The 18427-nt window shown below is 39.0% G+C and overlaps 1 protein-coding gene across 1 annotated transcript in view; it reads left to right on the forward strand.

The window, feature by feature from the left end:
- pdhx (pyruvate dehydrogenase complex component X) overlaps positions 1–18427 on the forward strand; it is a 35442-nt gene that overhangs the window by 7356 nt on the left and 9659 nt on the right. The window contains exons 4-7 of the mRNA XM_003440501.5: positions 4531–4739; positions 6000–6098; positions 16062–16227; positions 17797–17944. Of these exons, the coding sequence (XP_003440549.1) occupies positions 4531–4739; positions 6000–6098; positions 16062–16227; positions 17797–17944 (622 nt within the window). The remainder of the gene's footprint in view (positions 1–4530; positions 4740–5999; positions 6099–16061; positions 16228–17796; positions 17945–18427) is intronic.

Raw genomic sequence — 18427 nt, forward strand, 5'->3', positions numbered from 1 at the left:
AGTCTGTGACAAAGAACTTGTGTATTGGAAAAACCAGCAGGCTTTAGTGCCGTTTCAGAGATTTGTATTTTCTTCTTACATGGCACGGAAATGTGGCACTTTGTCAGGGTCAGAGTGCATTAAGGCCTTAGAGGTATAATTGTGGCTCTCCAAACACACAGTGGGTTTCTAATTTATAGGCTATGATAATTACCTGCAGCTGGTCCAATCCTGTACGGACTAAAGCAGACATGAAACTTGTGCACCACAGGGTTTATTTATGGGGGTCAAGTACTGCTATGGCACACTACCAATTTCCAGCCATGGCTGGCGCGCGTAAGGGAAGAGGAGATGGATCCTGCTCGTGTTATGATATTGAACACTAGCACAATGGATTACTGCATCTTATTAAGTGCTACACCAAATACACCAATACACCAAAGAAACACATGACAAGCAACAGGGATGGGTAAAGGGTGAGAGACAGCCGATGTAGACAGTACATCCGGGCCTACAGCCTATGCGCTGGTCTCCTTGATCCACTGTCAGCATCGGAAGGGAATAAGCGTCGAAGGTGTTTGGAGGGGGGAGGGGGGATGAGTGTACATCAGCATGTGTATATATGTCTGTGTGCGTTTGTGTGTATGTGTCCAGAGTTCAGCTGAGACAGTATCCTTTGCTAAGTAAACAGTCTTCCAGCCAACCCAGGTGGCCTTGCATAGAATGGGAAGAACAGTCTAAACACAGTCCATTATCAGGGTGTTGTTGTTCAGCTCCAGCCTTGAGACCGCAGCTGGAGCCAAAGGGGTATCCGAATGAAGTGATGGTGGTTTTTACTAACAACTCATATGAATTTCAAAGCTGTTCTAACAGTCCAACACTGGTCTCTCAATCTCCCGTTGGAGAGCCGTGAGCGTCTCCATGATGTTATCAAACTTACGCTCCCTGATGTTGTCATTCGTGTGCTCAAAGAGCTGATTCTGAGAACTCACGACCGCAGTGAGCTTCTCCAAGATGTGATCCAATTTGCGCTCGAAGGTGTTATTCTGAGCGAGCCCCTCCAGATGTAATCCAGTTTGCACTCAGAGGTCTTATTCTGAGGGTTCACGGCAGCCGTGAGCTTCTCCAAGATCTTATCCGTGCTGCACTCAATGAGCCCATTTTGAGAAACTCACGCCTCGTCCCATCGTTTCAATCCCAGCGGGCAGCCTTGTGGGGGTTTGAACAGCCGGTTCCGCTTCCTTAATTCTTCGATAAGCCAGGGCCAAGCCAGCTCCGATCAGCAAGAACCCTGTTATCATGGTTCCGAATAGGGAGATATCTTCAGCACTCAGGCTCACCCGAGCCCAGACTTCTCGTTGAGAAAAGGGTGTCAACTGCATTCAGGGACCAGTTGATCAAATCCATAATTCTCTTTTAGGTTTTAGAGAACAGGCTGTGAGAGAGTGTTCCAGGGAAAAGTAATACAAAAAAACACGAGACTAGACAAGGACACAAGAGGCTAAGCAGGGAAGCTAAGGGAGAGGAGGAGGAGGAGGAGAAAAGTGCGACCGCCTTCGTCAAGAGCAAGAGCAGTTAGGTGGTGATTAAGACCAAAAGTAAATTGCAGGAAAGATTTAGAGGAAGATTCATGAATCAATGAATTGATAAGGATGTCCAAAGCATTCTGCAGCGCTAACCTGTCAAGTTTGTCATTTATCACCCCTCCACATGTGTGATTTTTATGTGGAAGAGCTTAAATTGGACTGTCAGTCTGTTTGATAAGTTGAAAGATATAACTGCCATCTTCTTTTTGCATTATCTGTCATGCTCTATTGATCAGAAACAAACCTTGCCTTACTAACTAAACTGTCTCATTTTCTCTGTTTTTGTGTTCCTTCTGCAAGTAAACTGCTCATGCACTGTATAATCAAAGGGTCCTTCTGAGCTTTGTGTTCATCTTCTTCTGTACACTGTGTATGCCAGTATAGCCTATAACAATTGAAAAACAGACCTGAAGTGGTCGTTATCAGGTAACCTATCTAAAAAGTTATACAGCTGTAGCATCCAGCAACTGTCATTCTGAGATTATTGTCAATAAGCTGTTGAAAGTCTCAAAGGGCTTGTATTGTTGCATAAAAACATTATGTTGAAAGTTAAGCCTCATAAATTTTCTGGTTTTGTAATATCATTAGCCTTTCTGAAGGTTTCATGAGAGGTCTCTTAAGTGCACTATGTGAAATCTATACCTTTTTTCACAGGGCAGTGAGAATAGTGAGTCTAACGTTTCTGCAAAATCCTAAATTGCAGCACCATTGTAAGCTGTAGACATTAATGCCACGTGCTTCACGTTTTTCACCGATAGCTGACTTCGTTTTTCACACAGTTGCCATACAAAAGAGAAGTAACTAAAACGAAGAAAAATAGCCTGGATAATAAAACTTGATTTGTGATATTGGGGATAAAACACACACATGTGAGTTCACTCTCCCAGCTGTGGGAAACCTCCCTGTGGCAATTATGCAATCTCTCCTAGCAGAAACTGTCACAGTCACATTAGATTCAAATGATTACCTGACATGCTCTTTAAGCTTCAAATAATGTTGCAGATTACAATAAATTTCCCATCTGGGACATAAGAGTTACACAAAGTAATTTATTAAATATGGTTATTCCCAAATGTGGTCTGAAATAAAAATGCCTCCAAATATATGTAATAGGAAAATTAGCCACAAAGTAACTGTCCACGCCTCACCACTGCAACTTTCCATACCATCTCTTTAATAAGTCACAACAGCAGTATTCCTTTGATTGCAGAGACTTGTGAGTCATGAAGACGACATGAGGATAGAAAAGCAGCAACGATTTAGAATATAACTTTCTTGCAGTGGAGATGGATTTGTTCAGTTACCTTAACTGTATGTACATGAGGTTAGAAACATAATTTGCACTTCCCATAGGTTTTGGTGTTCCATAACCATTTGATGGCAGTGTTGAGTCCCGCATCACCGTAGTGCACGAAGCATCTGTTTATGCAAATACATACAATGCCTGCCGTGAACATTGCATGTGAGTTTTTACTTCAAAGATCCACTCACGTGCTTTGGCAATGGTAGTATTTTTTGTGCGTGTGCGTACACGATACACTGTAACAGCATTACTGATTATTAGCCCTTGAATGCTATCAGCAGTGCTGGTTGTGTGCGTCTGCATAATGTAAACTTGAAATAAATATTAAGCAGTATTTAGTATCACTTAAGAAGTTATTTGTGTTGGTTGACATAGGGGAGTTGGTGGAGTGGCTACAAAACAGCGTTAAATCCATAGCCTACTACCACAGAACTATTGTACTAGACTGCAAATTTTCACCTGCTGATGTGTTTCCTAGAACACAATTTAAATCTATTACACACACAAGAATTTTGGGTGGGTTATCCAAATGAATGAATGAATGAATTTGTGTTTCTGTCTTGATACATTTTGTTCTTTTATTTGGCCTGCACATTGTAACTTATGTGTTTGTTTTCATAGAAAAATCCTTTTCATGATTGAACATGGATATTTGTGGAAATTTGCAGAACAACATATTACCTCATCTTTCACCTCCCACTCGCGAGCAAGGACACTGTGGGGTCATTAAATATGAAGAATAAGTCACGCATAGGCTTAATGCACAGTTATATAATGCAAAAAATACATTTTTAACCTGTCATTTAAGGATTATGTTTTCTTTAAAACTTAATGTTTTACCATATGGGGCAGATTAGTAGATGTGAGTTAATATTACTTTTTTAAAAATCCTACTTTGATTTTGCAAGCCTAAAGTAAGGGGTGGATTATGTTTACAACGTTGGCATTATGATGATAGATTGCATTATTTAATTATTATAATATTTAATTATTTTCTTTATGACTATTTATTGGTCAGTTTTTTTTCTTTGACTCATCTGTGATCCTGTTGGATGTTTAAGTACAACAACATAGCTAGTTCCTTATCCTCCTAATTGTCCTCCTCATCAAATTGAGCTACATGTTTAGAGGCAGCTCAATAAGGACATACGGTTTGAAATGAGGTCCAATGCAGCAGTTGAGCACGCTATGTTAAGCTTTGGCCTTTCATTTAGACTGTTCAATATGTGAGGAACAACAACTCACACAGCCTCGGGAGAATGGGGAAAAAGCTTGCTCTGGATTTGGCTTACTTCATAAGAATACGGTAAATCAATAGTTGACAGCTTTGAAGAGCACATCATCCAGTGCACTCGACGAACCTATTCCAGCAGAGTTAGATTCTTCAAGAGTGGCAGAAAATGAAGTGTTGTTGTCACTGAGAAGGTGGCGTCATTTTCAAGGGATCCCCTAATAATTCCTGGCAGGTTCATCTGTTCAGTGACCACAGGTTAAGTGATGAATGCCACTTTTCCCACTTTCACTTTCCCTTCATCTATTTCAAAAGAGCCATTCACCTGCAGTGTTGCCTGTAATTATGAAATTATTGAACCAATTTTGCTAATACCCCGCCCCCCCGACCACAAACACTTCAACTACCATTCTTTCTCTCTGTTTCTACAGATGGAAGAGGGTAGTCGCAATGTGCGCCTTGGCACTCTCATTGCTCTCATGGTGGAGGAAGGGCAGGACTGGAAACATGTAGAAATCCCCTCTCCAGATGCTGCACCTCCATCTGAAGCTACACCTGCTACACAAGCAGCTGCTACCTCGGTTGTGACCTCTTCTGCTCCCTCTCCACCTTCTGCACCAAAACCAGTCACATCAGGACAGTGAGTGTCACTTTCGCGTTTTGGTTTTTTTTGTTTGTTTGTTTGTTTGTTTTGTTTTTGCTTACTGAAATTACATCTGTCAAATGTATAGTTTAATAAGTCTGATGTAGAGTCCATAGACCTTTATTCACTCTACAGAACAATCCTTTTAACCCCTATTGGTTACATGACGAGCTTGATCAGAATTTCATGCTGGTTTTTCCATTAAGCTCAATGTGCTTACACAGTAGGTCATTGTGGTTTCTAGCACTCCAATTTGATCAAAAGTAGATAAAGTGATTCCGTAGCCTTAAGATACATAATGAATGAATGAGCTATCTTTTCTTGTTTACTGCACATTGTGTTGGTTGGATTGGATTTTGCAGTATCTACCACCATGTAATATGTTGAATGAGATGATCTTTTTCTGTTCACATTTCAGAATGTGTGAGATTCTGCCCCTATTTACACAATAAATACTGTTGTAAAATTCAAAGGAACCACTCCCTAACAAACGGAACTTGTTTTGCAAAAGTTTTTTGCTGAGCACATTCACATATTCAGATTTGTACTTTGATAACATCACTGTGGCAGGGCCAAAAGGTCAAGCATGGATATGCTGTGCAGAAGTCTTGTCTAGAGTGGAAAATACCATTGACAGTTAAAGACTTTTTTTAACTGTCAGTATAAATATTTGTAGATGTAAAGTTATCGTGTACATTGTTGCATTAGTTAAATGAACCATATAAGTGAAACCAATTTCCGGACTGTCTCTATAGAGCCCAACTGGCATCTATTAGCTGATATATCAGTATTGGCCTTTACAAAATCTGATAAATGAACAAGTAAAAAGAAAAAAAGAGACAGGAAAAACATAATTCAGTCATCATATTACTGGTAGTGCCCCACCAAATGGGACACTACAAATTCTCTGTTGGCAGCGCATGTCTGTAGGCAAAAACACAACAACCAGCTCATCTGTTCAGAGCGTGCTCAAGGACTCATGATCAACTGCACGTAATGAATGTTAAAGAAATTTCTTTATCTGTTCATTTTATTGTGCTTGAAACGAAAAAATATTGACTGATATGTCAGAAGAAAGATGTTAAATTACACTATTAGTCTTTATAGTTAAGCAATGGAGTTCAGTGTCACCACATGGTGTTGGGTAAGCCGTCCCATGTAAAACTCATTTGAAGTTTCTCTGCAACTACCTTGAGGCTACCAGATGAGGTCTTTAAAACCAAAAGTTTTGAGCCACTCTCTCGTTTTCTTTTCCAGGTTACGTCTGAGCCCAGCAGCACGACACATTCTGGACACTCACGGTTTAGATCCAAAACTGGCCACACCCACAGGACCTAGAGGAATAATCACAAAGGAGTAAGTGCCTAAATGACACAACTTTTTTTGTTGTTGTTTTTTTTTTCTTTTGTTTTACTTAACTGGCTTAACTTTCTTTTGTCTTTTCTTTTTTTTTTGCAAGGTATGTGGTGCTTAAGGCAAGCATATGGGATATATACCTTCCTGTAATAATAAACTTCTGTGCATCAGTCAGGCTTATCCATGATGGAAAATTTAAAACTTCTTTTTTTTTTCTTTTTGTTGACGGTTCCAACACTACAGCCTATGACTGAATGTAATGTCATATGTCCCACACTGTGATTTAAATGTTTTAAATGTTTATGTCACATATGACTTATAGCTTATGTTTTAATCTTTGATTTCCAGTTGTTTGAGTGTTTGCACACAAACCTTGAATTGGCCAGTGATTATAGAGATTTTAGCAAACATAATAGATTCAGAAGCTAGACAAAACTCATATGCAGATCAGTCTGAAAGGTCAAGAGTTTAAATGAAAAGAGTTAAAATTATCAGTCTCAGTTTTTGCAAGCACTGTACTCTGTTTATGCTGTTAGTGATGTATCAGCTTAAAAAGAATTGTTTGGTATGGTAATCAGTCACCATAACATTGCAAAATTTCTAAAGGAAGGAGATGTTAGTTAGAGGAACAGGTCAATGTGGTTGGAGAAATTACTTAATTTCTCCAGAAATTAAGTAATTTCTCCAACATGGTTTGAAATGTCAGGTATTTAAATCTTGTGAGTTCATGCAACAGAAAGTGGCAAACGGACAAGGTTCTGATGGCTACCTGCTGTCAGTGGGGACCTGATTGAATGCTCTTGTTACCCAACTAACACCCTGCTGGGGGATCTCATTAAGAAATTTCTGTTGCCATAGCAACCCAGTCTCTGGGACACACTGGTGACCATAGAAACACAGACCATATGCTTTCAAGGGCGTGTATGTATTAGACAGTAACGGGAAGTATGCATGAAGTCTTTTAAACTAAATGCTGTAAAGAATGATTATTCCTAGAACTAGGCTGGGTTTTTCTTTTTCTCATAATATAATCCTTCTTATTATTTTACCACTGTGATTTAAATGTTTTCAAGGTATTACCAATTTTATTAACAAGTGAGTTTAAGGCTGCAAGAAAGCTTAGAAAACCTATTAGGCACTTGTTTTGTTTTAGCAATCCCATTCTATAGATGTGCATCTTGATTGCAAACTAAAAATTGTATATAAATGTTTCTTAACAGCAAACAAGTATGATATGCTGTTCTACACTAGGTACATTTAAATATGTATTTTTTAAATGTATTTTTAATACAAAGCTATATTAATTGTCTATGTTATAAGCACAAACATGCTGGGTGCTTTGTGTGTCAGCATTTCGAGGTTGTGAAATTGTTCGATTAGTGATGCAGTTTTAATTGTATTTCATGTGGTTGCTCAGAGACCTCTCTTTAAACCTTCAGCTGGGCTCAAGATTTGCTTGGACGCTTTGGCAGAATATTCACTTGATGAAACTTAAGCTGCCTCATTAACTCAGAAGGTCCTCAGAAAATAAAGGCTGAGGCTGAAAGAAAATCAAATGAAGAGGGACTCTTTCAATTAAAAATTAAAAGGCTAACCATCCTTCTTTTATTGAACAACGCGCTCTTCAAAGAGCGATCAGAAAATCAAAACAAACAAGCAAAAAGCTACAAATACAAAGCTTTATTTCTAAGGCATTACCTAGCTGGTATCTACTAAAACTCTGCAGGCAAGGCTATCACTGCCGGGGGTGATACAAAATATTGGTACAGAGGCATACTATGTTGTTTACTTACTGATAATATCAGTAAAAGCTTGGGGGGCCCGGCCAGTTTTACTTACCAGACTTGCCATTTCCCTACTCCTTGTCGTGGGATTTACCAGCTAGAGAAGATGTTTAACAAGTGGTTTCTTTGCTTTTGTTTTTAGCCTTTTACTTTCCACCAGTGACTTTTTTGGTTGGTGCAGTATCACAGAAAGGCATATTTCAAGTATATGGTATATATTTAGGGAATAATAAATATTTAGGGAGACTAAAACCAAGTGTTTTTATAACGATTTGACATAAGCTTTGTGCTTTCTTGAGTAAAAACAGACCCAAATTCACATTCAGTTTCAATGCTAGCCGGTTGTGGCATAGAACGTAGAGCAGGTTGTGTAACTGTCAGAAAGTCAGTGGTTCGATCTGCTAGTTTGTGTATATTCTGCATGAGTTTCATCCATTAAAGCATAAGTGTGTGAGTGTTAGCTTAAAACGCACTTTGTCATATAAAAAAGTGTTTGTGTGTGAATGTATGTGTGAAAGGCTTATAGTAAGAAAGCACTTTGAGTGCTGAAATAGATTAGAAAAGTACTGTGTAAGTACTGGTCAATAATCAATAGCAGGCCTTTTAAACAGAAAGTGTAAAGCAAATGCATTTTTTCCTCTTTTTCACCGTTGTCATTAACAGTGATCGACTCCTCCAATGCTGTGACAGCTAATTAAAAACCAGCACAAGCTGTGTTTGTTATATTTTCACAACAGGAATATATGAACCCTGTGATAATCCAGGGGAAATATCATTTCTATGTTCATTTTGATTGCATTAGTGAAAAGGATAGCCAGTAATTCTGAAACTTTCACATTGCTGTGCATTTGAAGTAGCTTTAGTTTGGGAGGCCTATACTTATACCAAAGTGTTCAGTTATTTAACCGCTTTTAGCTTAGATGTTAACACTTAGATGTAAATCTAAACAAATTTTTGTTACACCCTGATTTGTAAACAATATTTTAAACAATAATATAGTAATGTTGTTGTTTAATTTCTGAGTTTTGCAGTGGAAATCTGCTGTTGAATGTGTGCTTCTGCACTGATGTTATTTTTAAAGCTGAAATCATTAAGAAAACACTAGCCAGACTGCACTCTGATCCTCTATTACACTACACTTATTTTCAGTAATACGTCATTTTAATTTCCCCTGAATTTAACAGCATTGATTTCTTTTTTTGTTTGTTTGTTTTTAATTCATCATCCCTGCAGTGTGTTCAGACGTGTCTTTTCATGTGTGCCTGTGAGTGCTGCCTTTGTGCCTTTTTAATATTCCAGTCACCTTCTCCTAGTCTTTCAGCAGCTCCTTTTCCTTGGCTGTCAGTAAGGATATAAATGGTTGATGTGAAAAAGGCATGGCAGAAAGCCACATTTACAAAAAAAAAGGTATCTGCAGTGTCATCTTTAAGTGGCCCCTGTAGGTTCCTGTTGACTTGAATTGGATTTATTCAATAACATAAAGGTTTTATTGATTCTTATATGGGACTTTCATAATACTTTGTGGTATTGAAATTGATAGCCCTCTGTATTCAATAAACACTCTCTGTAGTCCTTTGTGGTTAGCTGAGGGACTTGCAGGCTGCCCCTTTCCCTCTACAAACACATACTTTTATAGGTAAAAGAAAGGGAAGAGCAACTGTGCCAGACGGAATAAATTGGCAGCTGTGGGGCTTTGGCTATTCCTAGCGCTATGCTAGAGGTCAGAGGCAGCTGGTCCAGACAAAAGACCGCTTACATAGCCGATGAACTAGAACTAAAGAGCTACAAACAAGTACACCTGATACCTGCTCCTTCCAACTTACTAGTAGGATCAAAATTATCCAGGGCTGTTTTCTTAGTACCTCCTCTCTTTTATTGCCTTTCTCTTCCCATTTTAGTTCTTAGCATAGCAGTCTTTAATATCTTCAATCACTTTCTCTACAACGTTTATGAAACCGTAGGCTGTTAGAGAAAAATGTTCATATAATGCTCAGTGATTGATGTAATTATAGACTATAGATTCTGTGTTTACGGTAATATTATTACCTCGAGTTTCACAAGTTGTCCAATTTAATCAGCTGTCTTGGTTGTCTGATATTGCCCACAAAAGCCTTGCTGAACAAAACGTATTGAGCCTTTTTTTTCCAGTTTGAAACAGAGCTGCAAAGCTTGTAAATTGGAGGGCTGCTGAAGGCATGTCGTGGGACCTATGGCCTGGAGACTAATGTGGAACCATTACATTTTGACTAAAAGGGCCAAAACAGCTACTTTAGTTTGATTTAGAGCTATATTTATATATTTTTTGTCATGCTGCCTTTAAATGCCTTCAGTTATTGCATAGTTTTTATTGTTTGTCCTTTTCAGAGTTTCTATTAATTCTAGTTTCTCGTGCTGTTTGTTAACTTTTGTAAACCAGGCGCTCTTGTCTAAGGTAATGCTATTTGAATAAATTGCTTTAGCCTTTGCTTACTTTAGCACATTAGCCACATGTTGGAAATTTTCATTTCCTGGGTTACCATAGTGACAATTCCACATCCACATTTTACATCTGCTTATTCAAATGAGTCCTCGAGATAGCGTGATTTTAATCCTTAACTTTAAAGGTTGAACTATGAAGGGACTGTGTTATTATGTTATATCAAGTTAGTGTAGGATGACCTGCAAGTTGTATACAAACAGTTGTTTAATGTGCATGCAGTGTTACATCAAAGTAATTAGTATACAGTGTTTGATAGTGTTTTTTTCTGCTTAAAGTCAGGCTGTCCATGACTCACTAGGCTAGAGGGAAGTCTACTTAGACCAAAGGTTTTGACTAAGCTTTCCTGCAGTTGGCACCGGATCCTACCCGTGCTGATGGTGTTTGACAATAATGGACGATTCTCATGATTCCTTTTCTCCAGAAGAAACTGAATGTTACCTTTTCAAAAAGCTGACAAAAACAAAAACCAGATGACTGTTACTTGTAGCGCAAATAGAAACATGTGGATGAATAATGCATTTTTATATCAACTTTAGTTATGTAAGTGTTGTTTCACACAGATGAAATTGTGTTAATAACAGTCAAGGCAGCGATAATGGCATTGGAGCACTTTTTCATGAAGAAGAAAATATTTTGATTTGTTTTTTACATAAAAAATTAGGTCATCATTTGATAAATGAAAAAAATGAAAAGAAAAGGGTTATTAGAGGTAATAAAAGATATCTGTTATCTCTTTAACAGGCTGGAACTGAAAATCAGGTGCAGTTCAACAAAGACTGAGCCAAATAAAGCTGGAAAAAAATCATGATTTTTTTCAAACGAGCATGTTTTCATTGTCTATTTGGATTGTCATGCGGTGCCATGATAAATATTGATAATTGTGTGGATGCCTCAAAGGCATCCACACTATTGAGTTCCTGTTTCTCTTTATTCTTTATACTTTATTGTGTGAATGTCTCACAACTGCTCATAACTTCTATACTTTTTGAGATATTGAATTTTTTTTGCAATATTTTTGCCCATTGAAATGAATGGAACACATTATCCATCTGGTCACTTATTTCTGCTTGCCGGGCTCAGCTGTGTTTTAGCTCAGTGAGATGAGCAGCCGTTCTCAGACTGGGAGGCCCGGGTTCAGATCCCACTTATAGCATTTTTCAGTTCACAGTTAAACTTTTTTAACTCTTTTCAACACAAATTTAAGCATCTTCACCCCCTTTCAGCAAAATTTTCAGTTTTTTCTGCTGTTTTCAGAAAAAAACTCTTTTCAGGAGATATTCTGCTGATTCACCTCTTTTCTGCAAATTTTTCAGCTTTTTCACCTCTTCTAAGTACAAAACTCAGCAGCTTCTGCTCATTTAGCAGAATTGTCAGTTTCTCCATCTCTTTCTTTTGCGAGAACGAGTTTGGTTCAGTGAGATGAGTAGCTGCCTTGAGACCAGGAGGGCCAGGTTCAAATCCTAGTCATGGCAACATTTCTTCTCACCTCTTTTTAGTACAAATCTCAGCTTCTTTATCCCTTTTCAGTAGATTTTTTTGCTTTTCACCACTTTTCAGCAAAAATTTCTGCTTCTTCACCTGTTTTCAGCAGAATTTTCGGTTTCTTCAATGCCATACAATTTTTGGACCTTTTCATGTTTTTCATTTATTTTCAGCAGACCGCTTCAGCGTTACAGCATCCACACAGCATTTTCGCAGGAAATGCAACTTTTTCTAGTTCTAGTTGCTTCCATACGTTTTTTGGCCCTTAACTACTCCCTCAGTTTTTAGCCGATTTTCTCAGTTCAAACTCTAAACCAGGGGTGCCCAATCCCAGTCCTCGAGAGCTACTGCCCTGCAGCTTTTAGATGCGTCCTTGTTCCAGCACACCTGAATCAAATGAATGGCTCGTTATCAGGCCTTTGCCAGACTTGATGGCATACCGAATTGGTAATCCAACTATTTGATTCAGCTGTGTTGGAGTAGGGATGCATCTAAAAGCTGCAGGACAGTAGCTCTCGAGGACTGGGATTGGGCACCCCTGCTCTAAACTGTTCTGCTCTTTCTGCTAATGCCGGCTATGACTTTTGGTGTTTATTACTATTATACTTTTTAAAATATTATACTTTTTTCCTTTAATTTGTCCCATTGAAATGAATGGGAAACTTCCACAATTCTGCTAAAACTTGCTTGTTTTTGAAACTCAACTACATCCTCATACTTTCACGTAGAAACTCCATTCAAACTTTAAAACGTTCTCAAATTATTGGGCTATTCCTGTGTGATTCAGCTTTTTCATAACTGTTACCGTTTTAATTTAATGCCTCTTTAAGTTTTCAGTTGCAACTTTGCGATTTTTCAGAAAATACATGCGTTGTTATGGTTGCTATGCAATTAACTCAGAGTGAGCACTGGTCCTTTCTGAAACTTCTCTTCATGTCCGAACAACTTCTTGCTGCTCACTCAATTTTCACTCAACCCCCACAAATTATACATCAATACGTAGGAATTTTTGCTGGCTTTCAGAAAATGTCACTATCACTGTTGTGGAAGTTACAGATTTTTATCAAATCGCCTCAGAGCAACACGAAGTCTGAAAACTCTCCATAGAAAGTCAATGGAGAGTCTGTTCAAAATCAGCGCTGGGACTCTCTAATGAGAGGCATTTTCAAACCGTCATATCTCCTTAACAAAGCAAAGTTAAGACATGAGGCTTGTGCCAATTCATCTTCAGACACTGCTGACACTCACAGTCGGAGCAGTTTTTACAGTCATCTTACCGTTGAGCCATAAATTACGTTTGTTTGAGGGGTGGAAATCTGTCCTCCTCTCAGTTTTCAAACTCCGAAAATGAAGCCGTTTCTTCTCTCATCACATCTCTGCGACGGAGGTACGAAGAGCAATGAAAATCGCAGTCAAAGTACACCAAAGTCCGCTGATTCACCCAGTACAAGAATTATGCTTCTATCCCACCTAGTTTTTGAGTGACACGACGTTTTGTAACTCCAAAAAAACAGCGTTTTTCTCCTCTCACCGCGCGCGATCTATTTCTGACAGCTCATCAATCTGTTTTCCAGGCGCCCGCCCCCTTTCCAGGTGGTGCAATTGGTAATGACACGGATCTGCAGCTCAAAGGTCGTGGGTTCAATCCCACCTTGTTCAACATTTTTTTTTCACTACAAATTTATACACTATCACAGACCTGTAATTTATATTGCTAATTTATTACAATTCTGCAAAGTTTTATGATTTTAGCAGCTTTTCTAATATGGACCTCAGATTCTTGTTAACGCTCCATGGCAGAAATACATACAAGTACACAACCTGATGAAGCAGACAGAAGCAGTACCTCTGATTGGTGAAATTGAGCAGAACCAGGTTGTTCTGCCTCTTTTCAGCAGAAAGTTCGCATTTTCACCTCTTATCAGCACAAATCTCAGCCTCTTCTGCTGTTTTTATCAGAATTTTCAGCTTTTTCACCTTTTGTCAGTTATGTGAGAACCAGTGTGGCTCAATGAGTAGCTGAAAAATTTCAGCCTCTTCTGCTCTTTCAGAAGAATTTCAGCTTTTTCACCTCTTTTCAGAACTATTTCAGCGTTTTCACCTGTTTCTAGCATACAGTTCTGTTTCTTCACCTCTTTTCACAACAATTCCGCTTCTTCGGCCCCCCCTGCATATTTTTTCTCTCATCATATCTCTTGTTGGGACAAGAACTGCTTTGACTCAGTCTTTTCAGCAGAAATTCTGCTGATTCACCTCTTTTCAGCGCAATGTTCTTTTTCTTTCCGTCTTTTCTGCAGAAATTCTGCTGATTCACCTGTTTTCTGCAAATTTTTCAGCTTTTCACTTCTCAGCACAAAACTCAGCAGCTTCTGCTCATTTAGCAAAATTGTCAGTTTCTCCATCTCTTCTCGCCTTGAGACCAGGAGGGCCAGGTTTGAATCCCGGTCATGGCAACATCTGTTTTCAGCACAAATCTCAGCTTTTTAGCTGTTTTAAGCAGAAACCTGTTTTCAGCAGAAATTCTGCTGATTCAACTCTTTTCAGCAGAATTTTCAGCTTCTTTGTCTGTTTTCAGCAGAATTTTCAGCTTTTTAACCTGGTTTCAGCAGGATTTTCAGTTTTTTCACCTGTTTTCAGCGGAATTTTCAGTTTTTCACCTCTGTTCTGCACAAAGTTCAGCTTATTCAACCGTTTTCAGTAAAATTTTCAGCTTTTACACTTCTTATCAGTTACCTGAGAACCAGTTTGGTTCAGTGAGCTGAGCAGGTGTTCTCAGCGCGGGAGGCCAGGGTTCAAATCCAGCTTATGGCAAAAGTGAAGTTTTAAACTCTTTTCAACACAAATTTTAGCTTCTTCACCTCTTCTCAGCAGAATTTTCAGTTTTTCACATCTTTTCTGCACAAATTTCAGAGTCTTCAGCTGTTTTCAACACAAATTTCAGCTTCTTCAGCTCTTGTTTGCAGATTGTTCTCCTTCTTGTGCTTTTTCCGATTCCACTGCAAGGCATTTACACAGCATTTTCGCAGGAAATGCAACTTTTTCTAGTTCTAGTTGCTTCCGTACGTTTTTTGGACCTTAACTACTCCCTCAGTTTTCAGCCGATTTTCACCGTTCAAACTTTAAAAAATTCTGCTGTTTCTGCTAATGGGTGCTATGACTTTTGGTGCTCATAACTTCTGTACTTTTTGAGCTATTGAATTTTTTATGCAATATTTTTGGCCCATTTCTGCCACATTATCAGTGGGGTCACTAGTTTTCCTTGCCGGTTTGAGCTGTGTTTTAGCTCAGTGGGATAAGCAGCCGTTCTCAGAGCTGGAGGCCCGGGTTCAAATCCCGCTTGTGGCAACAATATTTTCAGTACTCAGTTGAACTTTTTTAACTCTTTTCAACACAGATTTCAGCTGCTAAACCCCTTTTAGGCACAAATTCCAGCTCTTTCAGCTGTTTTCAGCAAAAACCTCTTTACAGTAGAAATTCTGCTGATTCACCTCTTTTCAGTGTAACGTTCTGCTTTACCACTTTTCAGCAGAATTTCTGCTGATTTACCTCGCAGAATTTTCAACCATTTCACCTCTTACCAGCATAATTCTCAGCAGCTTCTGCTCATTTCACCATAATTGTCAGTCTCTCCATTTCTTTTCTTGGGAGAGTGAGTTTGGCTCAGTGAGATGACTATCCGCTTTGAGACCAGGAGGGCCAGGTTCGAATCCTGCTCATGGCAAAATTTGTTTTCAGTACAAATTTTAGCTTCTTTACCCCTTTTCAGTAGAATTTTTTGCTTTTCACCACTTTTCAAATGCAAACTTTTCTAGTTTTATATAAAGTTTTATCCAGAGTAGTATTTGACAAACCTCTGACCCAGTCCAGTGTGCTTATTGTGCCTAGTTTGAGGTCTCTGCCTTTTCCTGCATCCAAAACAGTTTTGACACTTCTCCGGGTGGCCTCAGTGAATGGAAAATCACTAGGACTGTTGTTGAAGCTAGGCTAAGAGGAGAGCTAATGATCAGTGAGCAGCAGTATGGCTTCATACTGAGAATGAAGAAAGAGACAAGGCTGAGATGGTTTGGTCATGTTGAGAGGCAGGATAGTGTATGTTGGACAAAAGGTGTTGAATACAGTGCTTCCAGCTTCAGTGGAGGTTCATGAATGTAGTGTTTTTTTTCTTCTAAAAGTGTCTTTCTCACATTTAGTGTTAAAATGTTACTTTTTTTTTAACAGAGATGCACTGAATCTTCTGAAAGCATCTCCTGCTCCCAAAGCAGTGCCATCTGTGGTCGCCTCAACTCCTCCAAGTCCCATCTCTGCTCCAGCAGCCAGTCCTCCACCTCCAGGAAGCAGACCAAACATACCTCCATTGTCTGTACCGGGAAAACCAGGAGCACCGGTGAGCACTGCTCACACATTCTCTCAAAAATACTCTTACATGACGCAGTTTCTATTTGGGGTCATACTAAGAAACTGCCAGATATCATTCAGCTTTGAGCTGGGCGATAGAACGATAACGATATGTATTGCGAAATAACTTTTTCTCGATAGAAAAATGAAACTATTGCAATAGACCTCATCTCTCTCTCTTCCTGTCTTAAAAAAAAAAGAACAGCCAATCCAAATTAAGTAGCGCAGAGCCGAACCAATCACAGCCACAGCGTCACGTCACGTGACTTGTTACGTACAGCACAAGTGCCAAGCCGCACATGTGTATTTGTTTGGGAAGCAGCCAGCCGCCGTGCCGGCCGGGTAATGGAGAAAATGAGTGTGCCCACTAGAGAAAAATCAACCGAGAGCTTGGGTGATCAGGCTACCGAAGAGAACACAGATGACGGTTCCAATGCCGGAGAGATTGTCGAAAGGAAGGGCGCTAATTCGTCATCGAAAACAACCAGGAGAATCCCTGCGAAGCAACAACAGTCAATTGAGTCGGCTTTCTCCAGCGTCTTACCATATGACAAAAAAGCTAAGAGACATAGCGACATAACGAATGCCATAGCCTACCGTCATGCTAAAGACATGCTACCAATAAACACGTTTGAAAATGAAGGATTCAAGCAGCTAATTGAGGTAATAGCTAAGCTATACAACAAGGAGAGATTGAGAATTTCCTTTTAGTTCTCAGTTTATTTGATATTGACAAAAGTTAGTCAATTTTGTCTGTTCTTCTGTAAAACAAACTAAGATTTATTTTTAGAATTAATATTTTGTTTCTAAGTGGAATTGACAATTTAGTAGTCTGTTTTGTTTGTTCTATTTTGAAACTTAAACGCTTTAGCGGCTGCCTTTTGTGTAGTTTGCAATATTTGCCTTTATTTATCTGAAACTGAAGCCTCATGTTCCTTAAGTACATCTGCCTTGTTGAACTTATTATGGGAAATAAATATTTAAATCAAAACAAGCTGCTGATTATTTCACATTTTACTTGTGAGCAACGGCACATTTAAATCTTACAAATATAGTTATTTGGCTTATATCGTGATATATATCGTTATCGCCTGAAATGAAAAAAACATATCGTGATATGAAAAAATCTTATATCGCCCAGCTCTAATTCAGCTACTGACTCAGATGGAGCAGGCCATCTTTTACATTTGGGGATTTGTCGCTTTTGGCTAAGAGGATGTAATGGGATTGTCTCAGCTCAAACAATAACTATTTATGCATGGTTAACTTTTACATTGCTGCTGTAGATATTTATCAGTTATATTTAGTATGCCTGTTGAGTAGTATCAGTTAGTGGTATCCTGTAAGGTATTGCTTGTTCATCTCAAAGACTGAGGATTCTTTTTAACCAGTCATTAACTATCAAGGCTGCAGTCAACATTTATTCACTTAATGCGTTTTTGGAGTCGTTAGTAGCAGTGAAGATGTGTCCACCATATCCCTGTTGGCTCTCTCAAAATGTCTTTTTTTTCCTTCACTGAATTATTTACCTCCCCTTCTCCCTCCTTCACATCTCCAGGGAACTTTCACTGAGGTTCCAGCTTCAAATGTCCGCCGTGTGATTGCTCAAAGGCTAACCCAGTCAAAGACCACCATCCCCCATTCATATGCATCCATCGACTGTGACATGGCTGCTGTCATGCAGCTCCGCAAAGATCTAGCCAAAGGTAAAAACACTTGAAACTAATGTCTTTTCATTAACACTGTTGTTGTCCTGCAAGTGGTATCTCCCTTAATGCATACTGACAGGGAAATTTGTAAGACAGCTTATCTGTGAAGCTGTGGATTTCAGAATATTAATGCGACGCTTCATTCGAGCATTCAGCTCATGGTTCATGTCCATTCCTGTGTTTCAAATCAATACACACATCTGTGTTCCACAGAGGAGGTGACTTTTGTTTTATGGACAGATAAATTATTGTACTTGGCAAATGTTTTAGCCACTTTTGAAGTTTAAATGCCTATCCATGAAGCAGTACCCCACGAGCAAGACTTGCAGTATATCTATGGCTGCAACAGAGCCCTGTTGTCAGTGTCACAGAGACAGCCTGGGATCATAAAGAGAAGACATTTAGACAAACTAAATCCAAAGAGGAATTGTAGTCAGTTCCTCTTGACGAAGGGCACATCTTGTAACTTTATTTCTTTAT

The sequence above is a fragment of the Oreochromis niloticus genome, linkage group LG7, assembly GCF_001858045.2.
Source record: "Oreochromis niloticus isolate F11D_XX linkage group LG7, O_niloticus_UMD_NMBU, whole genome shotgun sequence".
NCBI classification, from domain to species: domain Eukaryota; kingdom Metazoa; phylum Chordata; class Actinopteri; order Cichliformes; family Cichlidae; genus Oreochromis; species Oreochromis niloticus.